This window comes from Aulostomus chinensis, chromosome 23 (genome assembly GCF_037954235.1).
Source record: "Aulostomus chinensis isolate RoL2024-O1b breed Wild chromosome 23, RoL_Achi_v1.0, whole genome shotgun sequence".
NCBI classification, from domain to species: Eukaryota; Metazoa; Chordata; class Actinopteri; order Syngnathiformes; family Aulostomidae; genus Aulostomus; species Aulostomus chinensis.
Window position 1 is genome coordinate 21,794,419 of NC_141342.1, and position 21,959 is coordinate 21,816,377.

The 21,959-nt window shown below is 48.0% G+C and overlaps 2 protein-coding genes across 2 annotated transcripts; one reads left to right on the forward strand and one right to left on the reverse strand.

Annotated features, from left to right (window-relative positions):
• Positions 1-415: 415 nt before the first annotated feature.
• On the forward strand, positions 416-21,378 carry acsf2 (acyl-CoA synthetase family member 2). The gene is made up of 17 exons (XM_086195055.1): positions 416-730; positions 1,778-1,973; positions 4,000-4,128; positions 5,611-5,664; positions 5,761-5,879; positions 6,718-6,880; positions 7,717-7,812; positions 7,890-8,041; positions 9,061-9,152; positions 9,533-9,609; positions 16,994-17,101; positions 17,907-18,058; positions 19,167-19,308; positions 19,809-19,919; positions 19,997-20,065; positions 20,226-20,328; positions 20,424-21,378. Exons 1-16 carry the CDS (start codon positions 612-614, stop codon positions 20,280-20,282), a joined length of 1,836 nt encoding a protein of 611 aa, XP_086051181.1. The 5' UTR covers positions 416-611; the 3' UTR covers positions 20,283-20,328; positions 20,424-21,378.
• Positions 9,869-15,551, reverse strand: chad (chondroadherin). Its single transcript, XM_086195056.1, has 4 exons — positions 14,608-15,551; positions 11,688-11,851; positions 11,098-11,255; positions 9,869-10,780 (listed from the first exon to the last, which is right to left on the reverse strand). The coding sequence occupies exons 1-3, from the start codon at positions 15,391-15,393 to the stop codon at positions 11,114-11,116; spliced, it is 1,092 nt and encodes a 363-aa protein (XP_086051182.1). The 5' UTR covers positions 15,394-15,551; the 3' UTR covers positions 9,869-10,780; positions 11,098-11,113.
• Positions 21,379-21,959: the final 581 nt, after the last annotated feature.

The window sequence follows — 21,959 nt, forward strand, 5'->3', positions numbered from 1 at the left end:
GGGGCTGCACGGTGGTGCAGTGGTCAGCACTGTGGCCTCACAGCAAGAAGGTTCCGGGTTCGAGTCCCGGCTCGGGCGCGGGATCTTTCTGTGTGAGTCTCCATGTTCTCCCTGTTCCTGCTGGGTTCTCTCTGGTACTCCGGCTTCCTCCACAGTCCAAAGACATCAAGAGGGGACGAGGCTGATTGATTCTCTAAATTGACCGTAGGTGTGAATGTGAGTGTGAATGGTTGTTCGTCTCTGTCTGTTGGCCCTGCGATGGACTGGTGACCTGTCCAGGGTGAACCCTGCCTCTCGCCTGTAGATGCTGGGATAGGCTCCAGCCCCCCCCCCCCCCCCCCCCCCCCCCGCGACCCTTACTAGTAAGGAATAAGCGGAAGATGACGATGATGGATGGATGGATGGATGGGGCAGGGAGGGCGCCACTCAGTGGACGCACAGGGGCCTATCTGCAGAACCAACCCCGGATCAAGGTCCGAGGCAGCAGCTGGCAGGCTGACTCGAGTTGAGCAGTTAATCCAGCCGCCCTTTATTCGCTCCTGCGGCCACCCGCAAGGTTTCTACTCCACGGAACAGCTGGACTGAGAGCTCGCCGACTGCTGCGGGACACGATGATCACCAAAGCTGCCTCCTGCTTCCATTTTCTCCGCAACAACTCAGTGTGCTCCAAAGGAGTGAAGGCCGTATGGAAACTGGGCACTGGTCAACTCGGATTACCTGCAGCGAGTCGGTGAGTTGAGCTGCACGAGCCAAAGACAGAAGAAGCTCAGTCGAGGGTAAAGTTCGTGAAACTGCTGCAGCCGGGCTCGAACCCGTCAATTCTCGGCATCAAGAATGCAGAAGTGGGGTTTTTTTTCTCATCGGCTGCTTTGTCTCTGCAAACAGTTCGGATTAGGCTTTTTGAATCAGTTATTGTGGCTGAGAGGAAAAGAAAGGAACTGTAACATCACGTGTTTGTCTTACAGGGTTGTATGCAAATTGTTGACTACACTTCTGCACTCAGGAGTGATTGGATTATTGACGCAGCCAGTTTTTCAGCTGTAAAGATCAAAATAATGAGCTTTAGAAATCCTCAATAGAAATGGAAGTAGTTTAGAAATACTTATTCACTTACAATGGCAGAACACAACATTTCAGAATAAAAGTTGACCTGCAGATTTCACCTAAAAAACACTGTAGAACCCGACAAAACAGGATGAATACCAGGATGAATATTCACATATATGAATATATATTTATATGTGTGTGTATATATGTATATATATGTGTGTATATATATGTGTGTGTGTATATATATATATATATATATATATATATATATATATATATATATATATATATATATATATATTATAAATACACACATACATAGAAGTTCATTTTCCTACTCAACTGTCAAACAATTTCTGGATGAGCAGTTTTTTTAATTTCCATTCAAGCTTCTGTCTCTTGATTGTTATGTAACAGATGGCGGGTGCTGATTTGAAAGAAAAACACAGCGACACGTCATCTGCATAGAAAAATCACAGTGTATTTTTAAGCAAAAACCATGAAACAAAAGGGGATTTGGGTCAGAGCCTTGAGGAACTCCACAATTAAGAGTGGTATTGCAATACTGGGACATTCCTACATGCGGTTGTAGGAATGTGAGTATGTCACTACTGTAGTTCTTCTTATGGTACTCCTGCATATGCACACTTGGTCCTAATTGTGTCAAGTTTGGTGAAAGAAAGAGCTGAGGACGTTTCCGTCCTACATGTTGAACTTTGTGTTTCAGGGGCATTCATGTGGACACTCCGCCCATCGTCCCAACCCTCACCACCAGCTACGCCCACGGCACCTCTTCCTCAACACTGCTCCACACCACCATCGGAGAGGCGCTGCTGAAGACCACTGAGCGCGTTCCTGACCGAGAAGCTTTGGTGTTCATACAAGATGGCATCCGCAAGACCTTCGCACAGTTTCAACAGGATGTGAGTCTCCAAGCCAAACTGATAAAGGCCCGCAAGGCAAACCTGAAGTCGAGGATCAGTGTTTCATGATCACGACGCCTGCTTTTAGGCAGGAAGTGGGACTTCCCACATGGTTCAAACACTACCACCAGGACATTTTGGTCACTTCTTTGTCCCGTCTCCGTACCAAGTGTTGATGAAGTGAACTCCTCCAAGAAGTAGGCTGGCCCTGAATGATGGCATGGGCCAGAACAGATAACGGAACCATCTGAGTGGGTCAAACTGTACCTGTACTAAACAACACATACAATTTTGGGTGAGATGAGTCATAGCGCCCCCTGGTCTTGACAGGAAACCACTACTTTACATGTTGATGTCCTCATCCTAATGGGTCGACCAGACCATCGCAGACGTGGTCAGAACCTCCCTCAGAACTTGGTGAGGGGTCACTGGGAAGTCTGAGTGGTTACTGTGGCGAGGAGGCGACCATGTTGGATATCTGAGCATAGAACAGGAAGCTGTAGTAACCTGAGTCACATGGTCAGATTTGTTATGAGAGTCCTTAGGGCTTCTACAAGCTGAGTGTAACTCATAGCGCCACCTGGTGGTTGTAGGAAGTAATACTGATGGCACAAACATCACAAGCGTTGAAGACGATGTTGTCCTCACCTGATCTCCAACAATATCACATAGCGCCACCTAGTGGAGCAACCACAGTGCAGCATCTGTCTGTTCCTTAATGCTGGCAGGGTCCAGTCCGGGTTTGAATATTAGGACAAGCTTTTAAAAGATTGACCGAAACGTTGCAGTCGTTGTGACTCGTCAGCGAGGCCACGTCGCTGCTTCCTCCCATTCAGCCCTTGAACTTTCACCCACTTAATTCTGCTGTGGAAAACTGGCCTTTTGCCCTCAGATAATAAAGAAACCACAGGCACAAGACGCCTACAGGTGGGAGTTAAACAATACACAGGCAGCAGAAAAACAAGAACAACAGCTCTTCTAGTTACGTGGAGATGAACGAGTTGATCTCAGCGAGTCAGTGTCAGGTCATCCTGTGCATCCAGAGAAGCGGGGCCTCTTGACAACATGTAACTGGACACTGAACACATTCCAGCTGATGAAAAGGCAGAGGGCCTCCCCAAATAGCTGGAACTAACTGACCTCTGACTTATTACATAACACACACACACGCACGCACACACAAACACACGCCGTTAGCGCCAAGGGTTGAGTTAATGTGTTGTGACTAGATTACAAATGAATGAGTAAACATGACGGAGATATCATATCGCCTCCTCATTAGCCCGGCGCTTACAGCCACAGGAAGTGATGTGCTGACATCCGACGACATATTCAACATGGCTAGAGCTGCTCAGTTAAACTCAAGATACCGAACACGCCGCGGTCAGCTCTCATCGCATAGCTTTGTTTGTCCTATTCAAGTACAGAAAATATGGATCATAAAATATTGGTGTGGAAAAAAATCTGAGTTTTGAATAAAAATGTAGCTTTTATTTAGATACTAAACCACAACGTGTGTGTACACACACACACACACACACACATATTTTGTTGTCCACTTTTATATCTGTTTTGTCTATTTTTTAATCTTTTTTCTATTTTTGTGCCACTTGTGCGCCTCTCTTGAGGCTGTAACGAGGGATAAAACCGTCCATCTTGTCTTATGGTGTCTTGGTTTGTGGAGTTACTGCACAGACGATCGCTGTTGACAACAACAAGCTGTCATCAGTCACACTCACACTTACCTGAATTAGTCGCGTTAGGGTCAGTATGTCTGAACTCCTGTCAGGTCAACAGTAATTATGTTAAGTTTTATGTTCTTTTACTAGTTTTAGGTACTAGCTGCCTTCCTTTGTGTCAGTGATTATTATTATTATTATTATTATTATTATTATTATTATTATTATTATTATTTTACCCATCTAAGATGAAAAAGTGTGGATCTAAGAAGAATACCTCCTCCTCAGTTTAAGACTGAGTTCAGATCTGAATCTCTCTTTTAATGAACATCCATGTGTCTGTGCAGGTGGACCAGGCTGCGGCCGGGCTGATGGCCCTGGGACTGAGCAGAGGGGACCGCCTCGGCATGTGGGGACCAAACACTTACGAGTGGGTCCTGTTCCAGTTTGCCACCGCCAAAGCTGGCATTATTTTGGTACGTAAAGTTAAGAAGTGTTCTTTGTACATTGTTGTTTTTGCTGGAAAGAAGGTGAAATGTGTTGGAGAGAAAGAACTGTAACTGCAAGCAGTATTTTATCTGAAGTCTTCATCAGATACTACATTGTTATTATATAACACAGTAGCTGAGGGATGAGGCGTGTTGGTAGTCCAACAGGAAGTTGCTGATGGATCTGATGTAGAACTGAACCTCCATCATCCACCGGTCTGGTGTTTACTGGTGGATCTGAGGTAGAACTGAACCTCCCCCATCCACCGGTCTGGTGTTTACTGGTGGATCTGATGTAGAACTGAACCTCCACCATCCACCAGTCTGGTGTTTACTGGTGGATCTGATGTAGAACTGAACCTCCAACATCCACCGGTCTGGTGTTTACTGGTGGATCTGACGTAGAACTTTAATCTCCAACATCCACAAGTCTGGTGTTTACTGGTGGATCTGAGGTAGAACTGAACCTCCAACATCCACCGGTCTGGTGTTTACTGGTGGATCTGACGTAGAACTTTAATCTCCAACATCCACAAGTCTGGTGTTTACTGGTGGATCTGAGGTAGAACTGAACCTCCAACAGCCACCAGTCTGGTGTTTACTGGTGGATCTGATGTAGAACTGAACCTCCAACATCCACCGGTTTGGTGTTTACTGGTGGATCTGATGTAGAACTGAACCTCCAACATCCACCGGTCTGGTGTTTACTGGTGGATCTGATGTAGAACTGAACCTCCAACATCCACCGGTCTGGTGTTTACTGGTGGATCTGATGTAGACCTGAACCTCCAACATCCACCAGTCTGGTGTTTACTGGTGGATCTGATGTAGACCTGAACCTCCAACATCCACCAGTCTGGTGTTTACTGGTGGATCTGATGTAGAACTGAACCTCCAACATCCACCAGTCTGGTGTTTACTGGTGGATCTGAGGTAGAAGTGAACCTCCACCATCCACCAGTCTGGTGTTTACTGGTGGATCTGATGTAGAACTGAACCTCCACCACCCACCAGTCTGGTGTTTACTGGTGGATCTGATGTAGAACTGAACCTCCAACATCCACCAGTCTGGTGTTTACTGGTGGATCTGATGTAGAACTGAACCTCCACCATCCACCAGTCTGGTGTTTACTGGTGGATCTGATGTAGAACTGAACCTCCACCATCCACTAGTCTGGTGTTTACTGGTGGATCTGAGGTAGAACTGAACCTGCTGATATCTCCAGCTGCTGGGAACCACACACCTGATCACAGGTCTCTCACCTGGAGACCAGGGACGCTCATCAAACTTGTTTACGGGATTCAGGACTCGCTCCTGTTCACTCGACAAATGCAGGGTTACAACAGAAAGTTTTTGACAGCTCTGCACGTTTGATGAGGCGTTCAAACCTCCTCAAACACTAACAATATGATGTGGTATAATTTCTTGTTTCTTTGCCACCATAAGTAACTCTCTAACCCCTCTGACAGGTGGCGCTGAACCCAGCCTACCAGCTGCAGGAGGTGGAGTTTGCATTGCGGAAGGTAGATGACATGATTACATTACATTTACATCTGTTGGTAAACTGCAGAGAAAGTAGATCAGAGTCAGAGAGATGATCCTCTGCCTCTCCCCCACAGGTGGACTGTAAAGCTGTAGTGTGCCCCTCCCACTTTAAGACCCAGAAATATTGTGACATGCTGAGACAGATATGTCCAGAGGTCGAGTCCTCCACGCCAGGAGACATCAAGAGCGCCAGGTATAGTTGCCTGCCATCATTTCATGTTGTTGCGTTTCAGCATATTTTGCAAGATCAAAGCAAACTCCTGCGTTGCTGCCTTGTGGATGCAGAACGAGCCAGCCACGTAGACTTAGCTTGAAGCTAATGGGTACTGACGGCTAACAATAGCACAACTGTCACAAATAGTTTACAAACTCCTCGGATCATCGTCCAGTACTCCACGTCTGGAGTACTGTCCAGCCAAGGGATCAGTGATCCACTCTCACTTTGATTTGAGATCAACCCTAACTAAAGAGAGCACCGCCCCTCTCAGCGTGTGTGTCCGGCTCTTTCCGCATTCTAGAGTCACAAAGCAAAAACTCTTCTTGCTGACCATCAGTGGTAAATCATTAATACATTTTGGGTCATGGTGGTTCGGGCCAGAGATAGTCAAAGAGTTGGTTTGATTACCTCCTCGTAGTACTTCGAGCAGGCGTGGGGGGAGGTGAAACAGGTGTGGGAGGAGGTGTAGCCGGTCTGGGAGGAGGTTGAACAGTTCTTGGCAGAGGTGTAGCAGGCGTGGGGGGAGGTGAAACAGGTGTGGGAGGAGGTGGAGGTTCTCTTGGTGCTCTTAAACATCAAGGCACCACGGCAGCACCGCACAAGCCTCCTCTTGGAGGAGCTGCCTAAACAGCACCTCCTCCCAGGCCTGCTACACCTCCTCTGACAGCATGTTCACTCTCTGATGTTGAATATTTCTGCTGTAAATGTACAAAAAGTTTATTTCTCTCTTCAAATGCTTCAGCCTGATTTTACATGACTTGGGTTCTTATCAGTTGCAGCACGTGACTCACGTCCTGTTTGTTTTGGCCCACAGACTCCCAGAACTTCGCTCTGTGATTGTTCTGGACAGCCGACAACCAGGAATGTTCCACCTGGAGGATGTGATGCAGGCGGGCAGCAGCCAGCACATGCAGCAGCTGCAGGACCTGCAGAGGAAGCTCTCATTTGATGACCCCATTAACATCCAGTTCACTTCGGTAAAGTCACGTATTACCTGAGGGGACCCTGAAGAATGCCTGTGCCTACAGGGACGCATTTGTGTCACCGCCCTGTTACGTTCATGTTTGAGCTTCAAAACCTGAAAGAATCTCAACATTTGTTAGATGGGACATGGAAATTTGAGGAAAACATGGAACTAGAAAATATTCCACTCATGTACTGCATTAGCATTAGCATTAGCATTAGCATGGTCGTGCTGATAAAGATGGCAAAGCTGCAGAACAAACTACACCACAAAAACTGTGTGGTCCTGGAAGTGAAAACAGCAAGCAAGCCCATCAGAAGCCTTCATACAGACCACACATCTTCTACACAACAAGTTTTAGTTCTAAGGACCCTGTTTTTATTCACTTATTTTTATTCCTTTTTCAAATGTTGGCCTTTTTTCCTTTTTTTTTTTTAAACAACTTTTGTCAAAATCAACCTGATCGTCAACCAGTCAGAAGTTTTTTGTTGTACTTGCATTTATTTTGACGCCGTTGGGATAGGGTTAGTGATGAAAGTGGGAACGAACCTTTAAAACAAATTATTTTCTCATTTTCAGTCAAAGCCCCGTTAAAATGTTTATGGTGGGATTTTTGTGGGGATCTCGATCAGAAACGTTTTTTTCTGAAGTCTGTGGACTACAATGATGGCAGGACACAACCCTCGGCTCAGAGTGTTCTTTTGTCACACAGTCGTCCTCCACAAACATGGAGTCGCTGTGCTGCTGCCTCAGAAAGCTCCGATATCACACCAGAGATTCTGAAGACGTCTCCAACCGTGTTTGTTCATGGTTTCTAACACACCCCTCATGCCTGAAATGTGTCACCAGGGCACCACTGGGGCTCCGAAGGGCGCCACGTTGACGCATCACAACATCATCAACAACGCCTACTTTGTGGGTAAACGCGTGGGATACACCTGGAGGGTGAGTCTGAACCAGCCGAGCCCCTCAGTACCAGTCTGTGTATCAGTTGCTGGAATTGTTGACCCTTTTCTCTTCAGCCTCACGTGCGCATCTGTCTGCCGGTTCCTTTGTATCACTGCTTCGGCTCGGTGGGGGGCGGCCTGTGCATGGCGGTCCACGGCGTCTCCGTGGTCTTTCCGTCGCCAGGGTACGATGGAAGAGCCAATATCGCAGCCATGGAGAGTGAAAGGTACTGACTCATTGTGGACCAGACTTGAACTCCCCTCCCCCCAATGCAGAACTAAAAACTAGGCCACTTTGTGATTTGGCTTATTTCAGTAAAGTGATTAACTGTGGACGAATTCAGTCTCTGGCTGAGGACGTTCAGCTGCTGCAGGGAGGCTGCAGCTCAGATCTGAAACCCTGCATGTTTTTAGTGGCACACAGTTGACACACGAGTCTTGGAGACCCGCGTTTCCCAAACTTTTAAAAGTTGGTGCCAGTGGCAGCGAGGCTGGGCCTGCTAGAGTCATTCCAGCTCAGACTGGTGTGGGATATCAGGAACTTCCTGAGTGGGATCAGATATCACTGTTGTTTTCTTCCAGGCACGAGAGACAGAACACGGAGAGAACTTCAGTCAAGCACTTGGTGGAATACAGCAGATTTTTCCAAATTCACTGGTTGAAGTGACATATCGTCGAAGTCATTGTCTCAAGGGTTCTCAGAAAACACAAAAAACTGTTGTTGTTTTAAGCACCCCCCCAAAAAATTGTCAAAAACCGGCTCTAATTATTTTAAGATGAGACGATATGACGCTCTGGTGGATGGGAGCTGCTGCAGTTCGGAGGACATCAAATCCTTCATTTACTCCTGCTGATGTCTCCGTGTCATCATATTCTACACGCCAGTCACGTGTTCATCAATGAAATGTGCTGGATGCTGTATTTTAAAAGTCTTCTCTGAGATTGAAGCAACAGAACCAGATGGGCTCACATCGAAGCAGCAGCTGCGCCTCAGAGGCAGGAATATAGAATTCCCCCACGTTTGCCTCCTATCTGAAAAGATGCTGATTCTGCTAAATCAGGAAGTTACAAATCAGACGCTTGTGAGAGCATCGCATCGATGGATGTCTCCTAGAAGTGAGAACAGTCAGTCACTCAACTCGGTGTCGTGCCGTCTGTATCTTGAGACGTTCTCCTGAAGAATCGGGATGTCTCCAGATTCAGTTTGTGTGGTTCTGCCCTGATTGATTGATTTCATTCATCACAGGTGCACCTTCATCTACGGAACCCCGACCATGTACGTCGATATGATCAGTCAGCCGGACTTGGACAAGTTCGATTTATCATCCGTCGAAGCTGGTGAGTAAATGTCTGTTCATCCAGGAACTGGGACTACGGAGGCCTGGAGGGGCCCGAGAGAGAACCTGCTTTTATGGGCAAAGAGAGAGAAAAAATATTTTGAGGCTGCAACTCATAACAGCTTCCCTCCGTGTTTTTAGTTTTACTGTAGAATTTTGCAAAAGTCATGTTTTTTGACAACAAATCAGTCAAACTGAGGGAACAAGTCACGTGTTGTGTGGCTCCAAGTCTCGTGCGGCCCCTCCAGGACTCAGTGAGAGCCACTGGCTGGAGGACGTAATGACACCAGGTTGAAGAATGTTGTTTCTATGATATGGATCTTACTCCTGTAGTAGTTTTTAATCTCACACTCAGTGCTCCTCTGCTTTTTTGCACTGAAGGCATTATGGCGGGTTCTCCGTGTCCTCCAGAACTTGTGAGGAAGGTCATGTCTACACTGGGCGTCAAGGGAATAACAGTGAGTGAATCTTCCAAATGTTGATTCATACTTCAAAAACAAAACAGAGCAAAAAGTTCTCACCTTAAAGCTGTGAGCTTGGTGCAGTTCAGATGTTGGACACTAGAGGGAGATAAATGCTGAGAACAACATCCAGGAGCAGGAACAGTAACCTGCTTTTACCTGAGTTTGCTGAAAGATTCTTACTCTTTAATCAGATATCAAAGTTCAGGCATTTGGTAGAAAATGGACTGTAGGGAAGAAAAAAAGAAGGCTTAGTTTAGTAAAATGTTTATTTGAGATGAGCATTATAAAGATACTGAATAAATATAAAATACGCATGAAGCCTCAGCTTACCAGTAACCCTCAGATGTGATGTACAAAACCTTCTCTTCAAACTCGAAATCAGTTCTTACATAAAATGTTAATTATTATATGTGAAATTCAAGAAACCAAGTTCTTGAAAAGTTTCAACTTGTGTACATTCAAGGCTGTGTCAACACTCTGAAGCAGCTGGCTGCAGATGGACAGTGTGGGATGTTGAAATACCTTCACAAAGGCAAAAAAGAACAGAAAGACACAAATTAGAAATTTGTATGCTAACAGTTCCCACCCACGGCCATTCATTGAGCTAAGCTAATTAGCGTGGGTCTCATCTCAACAGAGGAGAGACCTGCTGTCTGCCTCTGGGGCCGATAAGAGTTGGTGTGGTCCTTTAGGGGGGGTTCAGATTCTTTGGGAGTGCCGTTCATTCCTCAAACACCTTTTCTAAGGTGATTGTATATAAATGTTGTTCTGCTGGACGAGCGTTAGAACCTTCGTATCCTGAGGTCAGCGATGCTCAGTCGACCAGAAAAAGGCAACACGTTTGTCCTCAGCAGTCTTTATAAGTCATTTATTGAGATGTTTCCTTTATTTTGATGTTTACCTGAAAGTTTTACACTTCAGCTTTTATAAATGTGATGGAAAATGAGATAATAACATGTCTCGTGTCCATGAAGCTCTTCATGTGTTTGTGTGTGAGACAGACCAGCAAGCAAATGCATCTATGACTGTGTTTGACTGGGTTTACACGAGTGATGTCATTTGGCAGCCGCAAAGTAGAAGGAGTCTTGAAGTAGAATGAGTTAGCGTAGCATTCTCTGCATGTGTACCCTGTCACTCAGACAGGCTCCGCCCACCTCGGCTTCTCCTGCAGAAAAAAACAAAAATTAGCAGCCAAATCAAACAGTCCAGCCCGGGAACCCATGACCTGGATGGGCGGTACTGGACCACAGGCCCAACATGGAAAAGTTCCCGCAAAGACCGAAGGAAGGACACTGAGTTCTGCGGTCAGGAAGAGAGAAAAATAAAACGTTACAAAGCCAAATCTGAGCCGGTCCAAAACCACCTGAAACTTAATGGAGGAACTTGTGGAGTCCCATTGTGCAGAGACTCATCGCGGCACGGCTGAGGCAGTGTTTCCTCTCACCTATTTGGAAAGATGGTCTATAGTAAACAAAAACCAACCTGCTCTGTTGTGTTTTCAATGGCGTGCGCCCTTCTTGGCTCTTTTGGCTTTGACTCGGCAGCCACTGAAGGTGGTGCTGTCTCTGACTTGCCTTCCTTTCTGCAGAGGTGGAGCAGCACAAACGGCATCTGGACGATTGCGGCTCGAGTCCATCCACCTGCGGTTAGAAAGGGTTCAAATGACGGGGAGCATTGGTGATGCTACCCTGACCCCCCAGGCGTCAGAGGGATGGATGACTGCTTCACCCAAACAGAGTATTTTGGATTCAGGTACTCACCAACGGGAGTACTCAGCTCACCAAGATGTTTTTCCCTCCTGCATCACTTCTTAGTGACTCCAGAATGCAGGAAGAACCAGCCACGTATATTTAGCTCGAAGCTAACGGAGACTGATGCTAACAGCAGCTAAACTGTCCAGAAACGCCCCTTTACAAAGTCTCCTGGTCGTCTGGTAATCCAGGTCAGCCACCAGTGACAGAAGTAATGCAGGAGGGAGAAAAACATGTTTGTGAAGTGAAGACTTCTGCTGGTGAGTGCTTGAACGGGCGAAATGAGTCAGGAAGCATCTCATCCCCTGCATAACCACGTACCTGCGTAGCGGAGCTAGCTGGCAGGTGCAGCTCCAGGGGTTGTTGGAGAGGGTGAGGTTGTTGATGGTAGTGAACTCCAGACTTCTCGGAAGTGATTTTAGTTTGTTGTTGTCCAGGTGAAGTGACTTGACCGCTGTGACACCAGTAAACGCGCCGTCAGAGAACTGGAGAAATGGAAAAGTTGGTGTTTTTCTGGCTCAAAGCTTTGCTGGGTCGTATTTGGAGGAGTTTAGGTTTATTATTGGTCATTTATTTGCTGGTGCTTGTCTTTACTCTTCAAAGAGTGAAAACGTTCATCTTTTGTTCATTTGTTTCCCTTTTGGTGTTCTCATTTTGGAGGAACTCACACCTTCGATAACGATGTCAGCGTCCTGGCATCTTTGACTCTGATACATTTTTCCTTCCTGACGTTGATCCTGTCAGCTGAACTGGCACAGTGATCAAAAACAAGTGAGTCCCAGAATATTATCAGCTGACTGAGTGATGATGTCATCATGATGTCACACATGAACATCATCCAGAAAATTTGTTTGATTGTCTGCTTTGGCAATTTAACTCCAAACTACATCCTTGATACTGGACACACCCATTTTTGATTGGCGGGATACACCAGGCTGAGCCCGCCCCCTACCAACCCATTGTGCTAAGCTAACTAGCGCAGGTCTCAGCTCCCTCAAGAAGGCTCTCTCTCTTCTTGTCTGGTTCTGGGAACGATGGACAACAAGAGACTTTAACTCAAAGTTGTTTCTTTTGAAACTTGAGGTGGTTTATGCCACCAAGTTCAGAGACTCAAAAATAATACAGAAAACATACAGTCAAATTATTAGCTGTGCAGCAGACATGCACTGTTGTTAAATGCGTGGATCCCAGACAGACGCGCGGCGGAGGGAATCTCGCCAGTGTCGCTCTGGCATGAAAGCTTCCTCTCATCCTTCCTTCGGCAGCAGCACTTGAGTCAACAGGGAGATTCACGGCCCTCCGTTTTTCCCTGCTGCTTCATGAGTGTCTGCCAGGGTGCTAAAAGCTTCAGAGAGGTGCGAGGTGAACCGAGCTACGTCGTGTCAAACGCCGTCTCCTCCTGGAGTGAAAAAGAGGGCGGATGAGAGGAGCCGAACATTTGAGGGGGCGTTTTATGTGAGCATGAAAGGGATGAAGCTGTTTAAAAGTAGACTTTGGAAATTTCCACTGCAGAGCGACGAGGAGCTGAGGGTCTGGTATTTTGAAGCAATGGAAGATGGATGACTTCCAACATGGCCGGGGTGTTTTTGCTCTTTCTGTCGTCTCCCTCTTTGCGCCGCTTCTCTGCCAGGAAGGTTCGCAAAGAGCCCAATTGTCCATTCAACTGGGGTGATGGCAAGCTAAAAATACTCCTCTTCATGGCCTGTGGAACACCCTGCCTCTGTTTACCTGTCTCCTCACCCCTCCTGACCTGTTTACAAGACCCTCCTAGCAAACGCAGAAAACACACCTCACTGAAAATAACACTTATGTAATAATTAGACACGCTCGGCACAAGTCCAGCAAACAAAAACACTCTAAAAATATCTGCATCGGGCTGGAAAAGACTTCATCGTTGTGGCCTTGTGTGCAGCGCCGCCGTCTCCTGCTGCTTCCACCTGGCGCTCCCACAGTCGCAGCGTGAGACGGTTGTTATTTTACACCCGGACCCTCAGGGATGCCTCAGCACCGTGGCACGGGTTCGCTCAAATATTGGAATAACCTCAAATATGAAGCAAATGTGCGATGAGGAATGTCTAAAAACTAGTTTTACTGTATGTACATTCATCACGTCGCTGTGAGAGTTCTCCCTGATACCTGAGCGTCATCCGAGAAGTTCCTCTGATCCTGAGCTGATGTTCAGGAGTTCCCTCACAAAGTAGAAGTACGCAGAAACTAGCCAAGGTCAGGAATATTTCCCAAGAGTACCCTGTGTAGTAAAAGCCAGTACACGAACAGTAAACTTGCTGGTGTACTACGTCAGTATTTCTGGGACCAGCATTGAAGAAGAATAAGTGTGTATTGTCAACATAAACAGATACAACAAAACCTGTAAAACGGCTCAATTTAAATTTATTAAAGTTGAAGTTGAAATGTCAAAGAATCCAAGTCTGATCTCAGAGCGAGTTCTCCTTTTACTTCTTCCCTCAAATACTTACTGTGAGGCTCGTGTGGACTCAGAGTAGAGGAATACTGCGAGAATACTTCCCATCGATCTAGTTTATGGATGTACACTTTGAACTTAATAAAGTACTTTTGTAGCTCTGACTGAGTAAATCAGTCAGGCTACTCTCTCCTCTTTACTTGGTACACTAACTTATGCAGTATAATACAGGCTGGTATTATCAAGGAACTCAAAATTCATCACAATGTATTTTATGTGATATAAGTATTACAATAATAGAATATCCTGAAAATGTCAAAATAGAGCTGCTCCACTTGGATACTCTAATAAAACCTAAGTTACTGATCACGGAAGGCAGAACAGTTTCAATCTGAATTTCTCCTCCAGTTTATGAGAGCCATATTTGCAGAGCTGCGCACTTCCTGAACACTGAATGTCGCTAATTAACCCTTCGCCAGGATTATGAGTTCCTGTTTTTGTTCGACGCTGGGAGCTTCGGAGGCGTTTCTAACATCTCCCTCACATTCTGACGCTAAAGGCTCACACAGATCGACAGTCAACAACTAAACTTGTTGGTCTCTGGATTCTGACGGTTTATCGGGTGTTTCTGACTGAATCGAATGTCGATCTACTTCCCACAGTGAACGTGTGAGCTGTAGGCCACGCCCCTTCATGACACCACCTTTCCCCTCCATCTAACAGGTAGCTGAGAGTGACAGGCCGTCTCATCTGTCTATTCTAGTGCTTGACGCTGTGCTAACAATGGTGGCGGTGCAACAGTAGCTTCAGTCTACTGACCTTCTCCAGACCCATGTTGTCCAGGTGCAGTTTCTCCATGTAGCGGCCAAAGCTCTGGAAGGCGTTGTCAGGGATGGTCCTCATGGGGTTCCTCCCCAGCATGAGTTCCTCCACCACGCGTAGTTTGCTCATCGCCTCCCTGGGATAGGAGGACATCTTGTTCCTGTCCAGGTGGAGTATAGCCAGGTTCTCCACATCATCCAGAGAACCCGGCTGCAAGGTTGTTAACTCGTTCCCGCTCATGTGCAACCAGCGCAAGTCTTTAGCGCCGGTGAAGGTGCCGGACCGCAGCTCGCGGAGCTTGTTGTCATTGAGCTGCAGAATAAAGAGGTTGATCATGGGTGAGAAGAGGCCCTTGGCCAGGTCGCTGATCTGGTTCCCGTCTAGGTAGAGGTAAGTGAGCTCGGTCAGGTCATCGAAGGCGCCCGGCTTGATGCTGTTGATGTCGTTGTGGGACAGGTAGAGGTAGATGAGCTTCTTCAGGCCCTTGAAGGCCTGAGACCCGATCTCTCGGAGCTGGCAGTGCTGCATGTGCAGAGAAATGAGACCCTTACTGTCGCTGAAGGCCCCGGTGGGGATGCTGCCCAGGTTGTTCCTCTGCAGGTTCAGCAGCCGCGTGGCCTCTGACACCCGCGGGATCTTCCTCAGCCCGACGTTGTCACAGATGACGTGCTGAAGGTCCCCGTGGCAGTGACACGGGCTGGGGCACTGGCTCGGGGCTCCCTGCACGGCGGGGCCCAGCACCAGGAGGCAGGTCCCCAGCAGCAGCCAGCTCACACAGCGCATGATGACCAACTACAACACACCAGTTTGTCCAGTCGCTACCAGTAGAGAAGTCCAGTCAAAGCCTCAGAGGTAGAGAGAGAGAGCGGCGGCGTGTTTGTGTGTGTTGAACCAGACGGAGTGAAAAGGTGAGAGTGAGCAAAGGTGGGCGTTCAGGTTGAGAGGAGGATGGCCAGTCAACAGAACACACAGCGCTATTTATAACATCGACTTGAGGAAAAAAACGTGAGGGGTTTGCCAGAGAGCTGGAGTGAGACGTTTGCGGGGGGAAGTCAAGTGTCTGTGAGAATTTAACCCTGAACGAGCAGGAAGCTCACTGGTTCAGCGTTAATGGCTTTTAACTTTCTCACGTCTGTTTCTTCTCGTGTCTGAGCAGGTGAACGGAGAAGAATGTGGCTCCAGACGCCTCCATTGTTTTCAGTCTGCGGTGGCAGGAAAACCTCTAACTGCCTCCAGATGGCTGGCAGCAGCCCAGGTGCTGCTTCACCTCAGAACAATCGCACACCAAACTTCGATCATCCAACTGGTGAATGTTTGAGATGCCACTTCCATTCCTGAGCGGCGGCGCGCTCTTATGTAACCATGGTTTGCAGGCGAGCTGTTACGGTTTTTGGAGACGGACTCGCTAACGAGCCTGTTGAGCTACGTGTGTCCTGCCCGTCAACCCTAACGACTGGAATCTGTTCCTGTGAATATAAAACTAATTAGAAAAATGAAGGGAGCGGTGCCTGCCGACGGCTCGGGGCTGCAGCTGGTTTGGCTTCACGTTGGCACATTTATAAGATTGATGGACCAAGTCAGGAATCTAGAGTTTACCTAACAGATCTGACATTTTATTGGGAATATTATCTCCTCCCTGATTTTCCAGGTAGCCAGAATTCCCTGCAGGTTGTGTTTGTCCGTCAGACTTGAACTTTCTGCCTCTGATTGAAATCCTGGAGCAGCAAGTTAACGTCGCTTCTTGAAAGGTTTCCTTTGTTGTCACCGCTTGTTTGACGCTGATTTTGAAGAGTTTCTTCAACTTTGGCTCCGAAGTCGTCTGAGACTGAAGGGTGAACCGAAAACATTTAGATGGTCAAAGGTCAAATGTCAAGCTCAGCCCCCATGACCACGATCTCAGGAACGTCATGAGGACGCTGCCACTGTTGGTGGTCACGGCCATCAGCTTCTGTCCGGATGGATTCCTGCTCCTTGATGAATCGTCTTGGAAGCTGCTGGAAGTCTGTTATTCTCGTTCCCTTTTTTTGGGGGGGCGAAAATTTCTGTGAGAACCAGAACGTTGTGACACGGAACCCCCACCACGGCCGAGGAAGAGAATGTCCCACTGGTGACCTCAGCATAACAACAACTTCACTTATTTGGAATTTTCTCACAAATCATTTGGTGGAGACTTTTTGTAGATAAAAGATAAAAAAACAAACATATTTTTGCATCTGAAAACTTCAGAGCGCCAAGTAAAGCCAAACAAAACGGTAAAGCACCTAATTAGCTTGATTTCTACGCGTCTGAAATGATCTCAAGGTGTCACGTCACTCTTCTCATGAAAGATCAAATCACTGCAGCCTCTGATGGTCTGGACTCGCTGGTCATTTTTGATTGACAGATTGGATACGGAACCACAGAGAACAGCCCTGTGACCTTCTGTGCCGATCCGGCAGACAACATGGACAGGAAGTCTCAGACCGTCGGCTTCATCATGGATCATGTTGAGGTACCAGCATGTATAAATACATGATCAGATTAGTGCACGTCCAATAACCTGCCATCATTACTGCAGTATTAATATCAGGAAATGTCTGTATAAATACCCTCTGGTACTAAACAGACATTAAATTATAATGTTGTTGTTTTTTTTTATTTTCGCTCTGCAGTTTAGGGTTTAGTTTCAAGTTACACGCTCCAAGATTCACGAGTCAGCCCTGAAAACAATAATCATCGAGTCATAAACGCTTGAGTTCCCTCGCCAGATTCCCGGATCGTCTCTGTTCTTGCGTTCTCTGGAGAGGTTCACTCGTCGCTGGAGCAGCAGAACACAGAACGCGGCTCCGCTGCAGACGTTTTAAATGCAGCTGGGGGAACCGAACGTGTCACTCGTATTTTCAGAGGAAAATGATTGACACATCAGTGATTGACAGGTTTGTTAGTCCACGATCCACTGTAGCATATCAGCGTTTTAAGTTTCGTCACCAGGTTACCGTGGTAACAACTCTGATCACGTTACTGCTGACAGTTATCTATATGGGGTGGGGGGGGCGTATCAACACGAGAGCAGCGCGTCGATCATTGATTGATTGATCTTCGTTGATTGACAGCTCCGCCAAGCCACCGTGAGGCAGCCTCCTCCTCCACAGCTGATCGCTCTCTTTGTGTTTGTAGTTGAAGGAAGGAAAGTACAGACTCCTTTGGTTGAACACGTGTGAGGAGGCACGCCAATCAAAAAGAGATTTGTTAACGTGTGACGTGATGTGCTGATTGAGTCGGAAACAATTGTGACCACGCGGCTGAATTCTCGCCAGGCTAAAATAGTGAATCCAGCCACCGGCGAGCTGGTGCCTCTGGGGAGCAGCGGTGAGATCCTGATCCGAGGCTACTGCGTGATGCTGGAGTACTGGAACGACAGAGCCAAGACAGACGAGTGCATCACGCCTGACGGCTGGTACAAGACGGGGTGAGTCCAGCGTCTTTGTTCTCATCTCACCAGGGTTACCGATGTCAGCAAAACTACCAGGAAGTGATGATTTCCTCACACACACACACACACACACACACACACACACACACACACACACACACACACACACACACACACACACACACACTGACTCTCAGCTCAGAGGTGTTTTCCTCTCTTTTGTCTTGATGCTTCCTCTTTCTGTTGCCTTCAGTGTTTTTTGCTCTACAGATGAACTTCATCTTTATACCTATCATAAAACTGTCATGGGTGAAGGGTGAGGGCCTTGTGAGAGGGTGAAGGGTGAGGGCCTTGTGAGAGGGTGAAGGGTGAGGGCCTTGTGAGAGGGTGAAGGGTGAGGGCCTTGTGAGAGGGTGAAGGGTGAGGGCCTTGTGAAAGGGTGAAGGGTGAGGGCCTTGTGAGAGGGTGAAGGGTGAGGGCCTTGTGAGAGGGTGAAGGGTGAGGGCCTTGTGAGAGGGTGAAGGGTGAGGGCCTTGTGAGAGGGTGAAGGGTGAGGGCCTTGTGAGAGGGTGAAGGGTGAGGGCCTTGTGAGAGGGTGAAGGGTGAGGGCCTTGTGAAAGGGTGAAGGGTGAGGGCCTTGTGAGAGGGTGAAGGGTGAGGGCCTTGTGAGAGGGTGAAGGGTGAGGGCCTTGTGAGAGGGTGAAGGGTGAGGGCCTTGTGAGAGGGTGAAGGGTGAGGGCCTTGTGAGAGGGTGAAGGGTGAGGGCCTTGTGAGAGGGTGAAGGCTGAGGGCCTTGTGAGAGGGTGAAGGGTGAGGGCCTTGTGAGAGGGTGAAGGGTGAGGGCCTTGTGAGAGGGTGAAGGCTGAGGGCCTTGTGAGAGGGTGAAGGGTGAGGGCCTTGTGAGAGGGTGAAGGGTGAGGGCCTTGTGAGAGGGTGAAGGCTGAAGGCCTTGTGAGAGGGTGAAGGGTGAGGGCCTTGTGAGAGGGTGAAGGCTGAGGCTGACCTCCATAAGTCACCCCTGAAAGTACACAACCGTGCACTCCTGTCATTAACGGAGCCAAAATAATCAGGAACTCAAACATGAACGAATCTTTTGAGGCTTTCAGAGGCGACGCTGAGTCTCCCTCCTGTCCCTCTCCTGCAGAGACCTCGGCAGCATGGACGCCTACAGCTACTGCCGCATCGAGGGTCGCATTAAAGACATGATCATCCGAGGAGGAGAGAACATTTACCCGGCAGAGATCGAGCAGTTCCTGCACACTCACCCCAAAGTCAAGGAGGCGCAGGTCAGAGAGAGAATGACGCCGTAGAGACGGACATGAAACCGCCGCTGAAGGCAATGACACACCGGCGCTTAAATAGTTGTGAAACATGAGGAAACCAGGAAGCAAGGATTTCATCCTGACTTCTGTTTAGTCATGAATAAATGATTATTATAGTTAATAATGAGTTCACCCACTTTGACCCTCAGACGGCAGCCCGGGGCTTCAGAACCATGGATTTGAACAGAATCGTACGAATGGTGGACATCAACTCTGGTTCCTGAGTTAATGAAGTACTGAGTGAATGAAGTACTGAGTTAGTGAAGTACTGAGTGAATGAAGTACTGAGTTAGTGAAGTCAGTAGGGCACAAAAACAAAATGTTGATGTACAAAAACTTTTAAAACCTTATGAGACAGGATCAGTCTTTATTTTGGATTTGACCCAGGAGAGGAAGCAGGGCTCAGGTCTGACCTCCCTGACCTCCCTGACCCTTCAGTGTCCTGCTGTCTCTGTCCGTCTCAGGTGGTGGGCGTGGCCGACCCTCGTATGGGAGAGGAGGTGTGCGCCTGCATCAAGCTGGTGGATGGCCAGGAGTGCACAGCAGAGGAGATTAAAGAATACTGCAAAGGACAGGTGAGACTCCGCCCCCTTTCATGATTGACTGTTCCTGAGCTCTGGCTGACCTGCCGCCGCCCGTCTCTCTCCTTCAGATCGCTCACTTCAAGATTCCTCGCTACGTTTTCTTTTTGACCAGCTTCCCGCTCACGGTCACCGGAAAGGTAAGTGACCGCCAGTGAGATTACTGCGGTCTGATGGTTTGTGGGAGGCAGGTGGGAGTAATTCACCGTAGTCGTGGCAACGTCAGCAGTCATTCAGGATTATGAACATGAGTGCACCTCTGAACCACACCTGACATTCTTGTCTTTGTTCTCCTCTCAGATCAAGAAGAACGTTCTCCGCACGGAGGCTGAGAAGCAGCTGAAGAACAGACCGTGAGCTGCACGCCGCCACGTGGGATTATATAACCGGCCATCACACCATCGTAAATCATCTCCAGAGATTATAACAGCGCACCTGTAGACGTGAGGGATGAAGCCTCAGGGTCACATGATCTAACCATCTATTTTACTCATCCAGTTCCTACCCTCAAATCACCGAGTCACTGGTTTATTCAGTCGGTCCACAGCGACTCACTGAAGCGAAAACGCCCTCCCGTCAACCAAAGTCCCGGCCGACTCTCAGAGCCGCTCTCCCTCAAGTAGCAGATTCCAACTCGCTCTTCAGCGCCTGACACGAAGCTCCGCCTGCAGCCCTCATGAACTCTGGGACCGGGCAGCAACTCTGAGAGGGAACTGATCAAGTTTGGCCCAGACGTCCACTGCGCTCGTGTTGTTTCTTCAAGCCAGTCAGAATTGTTGTGGGCGGGGCTAAGTCCAGGACGCAGCAACAGGGCCGTCCACACAAACGTCAGGGAGAATCCAGGTTTTGAGTCTGTAACTTGTTGAAATGTTCATCAGGGCGCTAACAGATAGCTTCGTTACAAATGTTCAGGTCCCGTCTGCGGCTGAAATGAACACGCCAAGTTTACACTCACAAATGAACCAACAAACGTCTGACAGCCCAAATCAGCCCAGCCGACGCGTCTCAGCAGCCACAGCGACGCCACCTCTGGACAAATGTGGACAGAACTGGACAGGGTGGCGGAGGAATACGACTGTGAGGCGGCTAGGTCTAGATCTGAGATACATTTACCTCCACAAACATGCCGCCCATCGCCACTTGCCGCCATTTTTAAGGTTCCAGCAGGAAGCAGTTTTCTTAAAAACCTCGTAGAAGTCAGATTGCTTTTATTGACCAAATGAATCGAAGGAAGCAGGAGAGCGCAGAGCTCCGCCCAGCTGGTTTGTCCTGATGGATGTCTTTGTCCTCCCCACCACAGACTCTGTTGGCGGTCCTGCTGAGCTCCGCGCTGCTGATCGTCCGTGCTTAGCTGTCATTGCTGAATCACAGTTCTCCTTTGTTGTTATCCTGCAGAAAGCTATAAAAATCTTTTTACACCAACCTGAAATAAACTTTGTACCACATTATTAAAACCAGGCGCGGGTGTTCCTCTCTTTCCGGGAAGAACGGAGGTATTTTTATTGATCTTGGTGGCAGGTGGACGCCTCTTAAGCCTCTGGAATATCACGAGTCAGACATTGATCGGCCAGCCCAGTAGAGCGAGAACTTTGAGGCATTTGAATCAACGAATATCAAAAACACCCAAAGCTGGGAAGAATTTCCTCTGGAGGGGAACCTGCGTACATGTGCAGTCCACCTGATGCTGGGCTGAAGGATCGGATGTCGTCGTCTGTCTGGACCTGAAGTTCTGGGCCCAGGAATAGTCTGGAGAAAACAAACAGCAGCCCCGGCTCTTCAGAGGGAACCTCACAGTTTATTTCAAATATTTAGCGTTTGGATTTAATGTCTCGGGACGTGGTAGTCTCCTGGCAGACGTAAAGAACCGAGCAGCGTTCAGCATCCACCCCGGGTCTTAGGAGATCACGTGACCCTTGCAGGAATGAACATTCGGGGGGGTGGGGGGGGACAGTTTGTGGGTGTTTCTATAGCAGGAGAGATGTGGTCCTCATCGACTGTGTGTTATCACCTCAGTCTGAGCTGCTGCTAGCTGGA